The sequence below is a fragment of the Austrofundulus limnaeus genome, unplaced genomic scaffold (genome assembly GCF_001266775.1).
Source record: "Austrofundulus limnaeus strain Quisiro unplaced genomic scaffold, Austrofundulus_limnaeus-1.0 Scaffold123, whole genome shotgun sequence".
Taxonomy (NCBI): domain Eukaryota; kingdom Metazoa; phylum Chordata; class Actinopteri; order Cyprinodontiformes; family Rivulidae; genus Austrofundulus; species Austrofundulus limnaeus.
This window is the reverse complement of record NW_013952525.1, coordinates 670,874-675,189: the sequence shown is the minus strand read 5'-3', so window position 1 is coordinate 675,189 and position 4,316 is coordinate 670,874. Positions and strand designations below refer to the sequence as shown.

Genomic DNA, 4,316 nt, shown 5'->3' with positions numbered 1-4,316 from the left:
ATTTGCTGCTATTACAGTTTAATGTGATATAACTCAGCACTTTTCTGTTGTACGCAGATGGATGACATTGATCTTATCAGTGCCAACATGGAGAATGCTGTGGCCTCTATTGGTGGCTTCTGCTGTGGACGTTCCTTTGTTATCGACCATCAGGTGAATAAAATGTGATTTTCTGGATTGAGTCATGGTGTAGTGGTATCAACCAGGTTATACTGTATATACATGTGCAGCAGTTTTTTTGTATTCACTGATTAAAACTTGCTTTACAGTCCATGAGATGTGAGAAATTGTGTCCTGCTGACATGGTTGCATTATGAAAATAGCTTTTTTTTTTTTTTTATTCTCACACTCCCCTCTGAGACCCTGACTTGCGCAGAGCCCCCCGACCTATCTAGGTTTAAACAGGGTTTGGGCCAAGTATTATGTGATTGTGTTTAAGAAAAGTGGCCATCTTTACATCTGTTCCAGCAAAACTTATAAAGACAACCTAAAGAACTCATGGAAGGACCCTGGACAGTTTTTGTGCATGGAGAACAGGATGTAACAATTAATCAAGAATCGATTATTTGTTGAAAATTACCGTCTAAAATGCAAATTGATTCATAAAATAAATGAATCTATTTCATTGTTATTTTCTAGCAATAAGTTAAAGCCTTTAAGACAAATTCAGTTTGATACTTGATGACTAGGGCTGTCAAATGATTATTTTTAATCTGATTAATCTTAAAGTAGCTATGAATTAATCATGATTAATCTTGAATTTAATATGCATTTCTATTGCATGTCGATAAAATAAATTGAGTTATTAATTAGTTTTTAATGTTTTTATTTAGAAAACAAAATTGATGCTTAGACATGATTTTTTGAATATAAAACCACCTAAAAAATGCTCCAAACATATTTGAGTCAGTTAAATTTTGTGCAGAATAATGAGGTTAAATCAAGAATTCAAGGATTTTCATTTCAAATGAGTGAATGAAAGATAGATACTAAGGTCACAGTTGTCAGCAAAACATAAATAAATAAAATAAAATAAGCCATAAGAAGACAAAAAAACTGTACATAATGTGTTACACATGGAGTTTTTTATTTTTTTTTAACCTTTATTTATCCAAGTAAACTGTTTGAGAACCACTTCTCATTTACAAACATGACCTGGCATGCACTGAGTGCATCGCAATATACAAACCTACATATTCAGCCGTAGTAAAGTGATTGTAAATTTTAATTGCAATTAAAAATTTTAATCATGCCCATGCAGCACTAAAATTAATCAGGGTTAACTCGAATAATTTCACAGCCCTATTGATAACTTGTAGACCCAAAAGGATTTGTTATTAAATTTATATTTATTTAAAAAGTTATGTTTTGTAAAGAGCCTGTCACACTATAATGTTTTACACAACTAATGCCAGCTTGTAAAAAGTTTGTCTAACACTAAATATGTCTAATTGCAAGATGGATTAAAAAAAAAAAGTCACTGAAAGACTCTTTTGTACTTATACATATTAGATTTATTATAAAGCCAAAATGAGTAAAATAATTACAACGAAATGTTCATAAGTCTTCAAAGTTGTCTAAACATTATATATAGTGTGACCAGGCCCCTGTCACACTATGTTTAGACAACTTGTGAACATTTTGTTCAACTTTGAAGATCTCTACACTGAAGGTGGAATAAAAAACGATGACGTGTACACAATACAATGGTTACGATTAAATTAAATACATAACCTATAAGAGTAATTTAGTCATAAATATTTCATAGGTTTGTATAAGTTGTCTAGAATGTTACAGTGTGACAGGACTTTAAGACAGCAGACAGTTACAGTTTGATACAAGAACAAACATTCAGATGTTAAAAGGAAAAAAAACATTTTTTTATAAAATGACAATTCATTTAGTTAAAAACAGCTGAATGTAGAATCAATAACTGAATTGAGTGAATGTTTACATTCCTAGGAGGAAATGATGCGGGGTTTCACAGCACTCATCAGTGAACAAGACTGTTTGAAAATGAGTCTTCATATAGTTGTGGGTCCGCTGCAGCTGTTTGTGTTTGTGAGCGTTGGTTAGGGGCGGCTGAACAGAAGATTAGTCTGCAAACCTCTGGAGGATCCTTCACCTTGATGTTCCCAGGACTCCAGAGGCACCAGCAGCTTCTGTTTGCTGCTCTGTGACGGTGTTTTAACAGCTGCTCTGTGTACTTCTGTTAGAAACCTTCCTCTTCGTGTCTTTGTCTGCACAAACCCGTGTGTTCTCTGAATAAGATATTGCATGTTTTTCAGCAGAGATCTTTGTTCTTTCTCAAATTTCTTGTAGTGAAACACAATGCCCTCCAAGAGTTTAACTGAAAAACAAAACCTTTTGACACTTAAATATAAGCTTATTAATACTTTGGAACACATTAAGTTTTATTTGTTTAAAAAGTAACTTTTTAGAGGAAATGGTATTATCTATTAAAAGGTTTTCATGAATAATTTGACTCTTGGTGATAAACCAGAAGGAGAAATGCTTCATCAATAAGTGGATCAAGTTATTAACAGTGCTTTAGTAAAATCGAGTCATGTGTGTGTTTTATGTGTGTGTTTTTAGCGTCTGTCAGGACAGGGCTACTGCTTCTCAGCCTCCCTGCCTCCGATGCTGGCTGCTGCTGCCATTGAGGCTCTGAACATAATGGAGGAGGATCCAGGTACCAAATCTGTTGTTTTCCTCATTTCACTGTTTGTTGTCCTCGTTCGTAGAGATCCTCGAGGCAAGCTGCTCCTTAGAGGCGACTTTCCACTCCTGATTCCTGCTGATTAGAAGTATATGTTTAGACGTGAAGTCACACTCAGATGTTTTTCTTTCTTTTGCTCTGCAGATATTTTCACTGTCCTCAGAGAAAAGTGCAAGCATGTTTACAAGGCTTTACAGGGGTAAGTTTATGTTGGCAGTGTGACCCAGCTGAAATTCTTTCTTTTTAAGAGAATCAGTTAAGGGCTGGTTATACTCCAGCAAGGACTAAAGTAGATGTCTGATCCTGCTGGCATGATGGTGAGACAGTTTTTTTTCTCATAGACAGTTGATACTCCAGTCCACTGTTAGCATCTGAGACAGTCTATTTAAAGCAGGATGCCAGCAAATGGAAAATTCATATCGTAAAAGTAAAAATGTTTTTTGGTACGAACCACTGTGTTGCCCAGCTCTAGCTACTACATTAAAAATTCAAAGTATATATTATTTTGTAATACATGAGGGTAGGGTTGAGCATAATCGTATCGTGTGCAATTAATCATCAGAAAAATATTAATCGATTATTTTTAGGCACTTGACGATTAATACGATTAATGCCAGCAGGCAGTCAGTCCGCTCCTCTCCGCTTCAAATATGACGAACATTAAAAAAAGTTCTGTCATTTATTCATCTAACAGCACAATTTAAATTTTGATGTACAGCCTGAAGTCTGTAATTTTGACACAATTTGGAACAGATTTTTATGAAGAGCAAATCTTTCTCACTAAATTGGTCATGTGACTATGAAATAAGCGTGTCCAGGGACTCCAGGGGATTAATCGTCAAATTAATCGTTACCGGCTAAATACCACAATTAATCATGATTAATTTTTTGCCAATATTGCCCAACCCTACATGAGGGGAAAATATCAAATCCTGAATATGCAGAAATATTCATCCCCTAAAGTTAGTTCGTTTGTAGAGCTACCTTTTGCAGCAGTTGCGGCAGTAAATCTATTCAGGTCTGTCTCTGAGTTTCGTCTATCGAACCACTGTTTCTTTTTTTTTCTTTTTTGGGGGTGGGGTGTTCTGATGAGGTCAGGGATGGACAACTTAAATAATGGGAGGTGCCTCAATTGACGCTACTAGAGGGCTACATAGTGTTGCAAACTGAGAAAACACAAGAATTTAATCAAAACTCTTCCACAAAATGTTTCTGTGTGTCTTGCTGTGTGTATTTATTGGATGATTCTGTGCAACAGAATTCCAGGTCTGAAATTAGCAGGAGTCCCATTTAGCCCGGCTCTTCATTTACAACTGGAAAGAAGTTCAGGCTCCAGAGTCTCTGACATGCAGCTGCTCCGCTCCATCGTAGATCATGTAAGCCCTGTTTAATTAATGATTCTTTGTGTTTAGAACATGCAGTATCAGAGTTCTACAGTCACTAAGTACAAATACTTCTTTACTGTACTTAAGTAGAATTTTTGGGTGTCTGTACTTTACTTGAGTAATTATTTTTCAGCCTACTTTTTACTTCTACTTCTTACATTTTCACACAATTATCTGTACTTTCTGTTCCTCACATTTTTTTTTTAAAAAAA

General features: G+C 35.2%; 1 protein-coding gene across 1 annotated transcript in view; it reads left to right on the top strand.

Moving 5' to 3' along the window:
- The window catches only part of sptlc1 (serine palmitoyltransferase, long chain base subunit 1), a gene marked incomplete in the record, with an annotated part of 20,653 nt that overhangs the window by 8,447 nt on the left and 7,890 nt on the right, over positions 1-4,316 (top strand). The window contains 4 exon segments of the mRNA XM_014015124.1: positions 58-153; positions 2,596-2,692; positions 2,864-2,918; positions 3,978-4,095. Coding sequence (XP_013870578.1) covers positions 58-153; positions 2,596-2,692; positions 2,864-2,918; positions 3,978-4,095 — 366 coding nt within the window.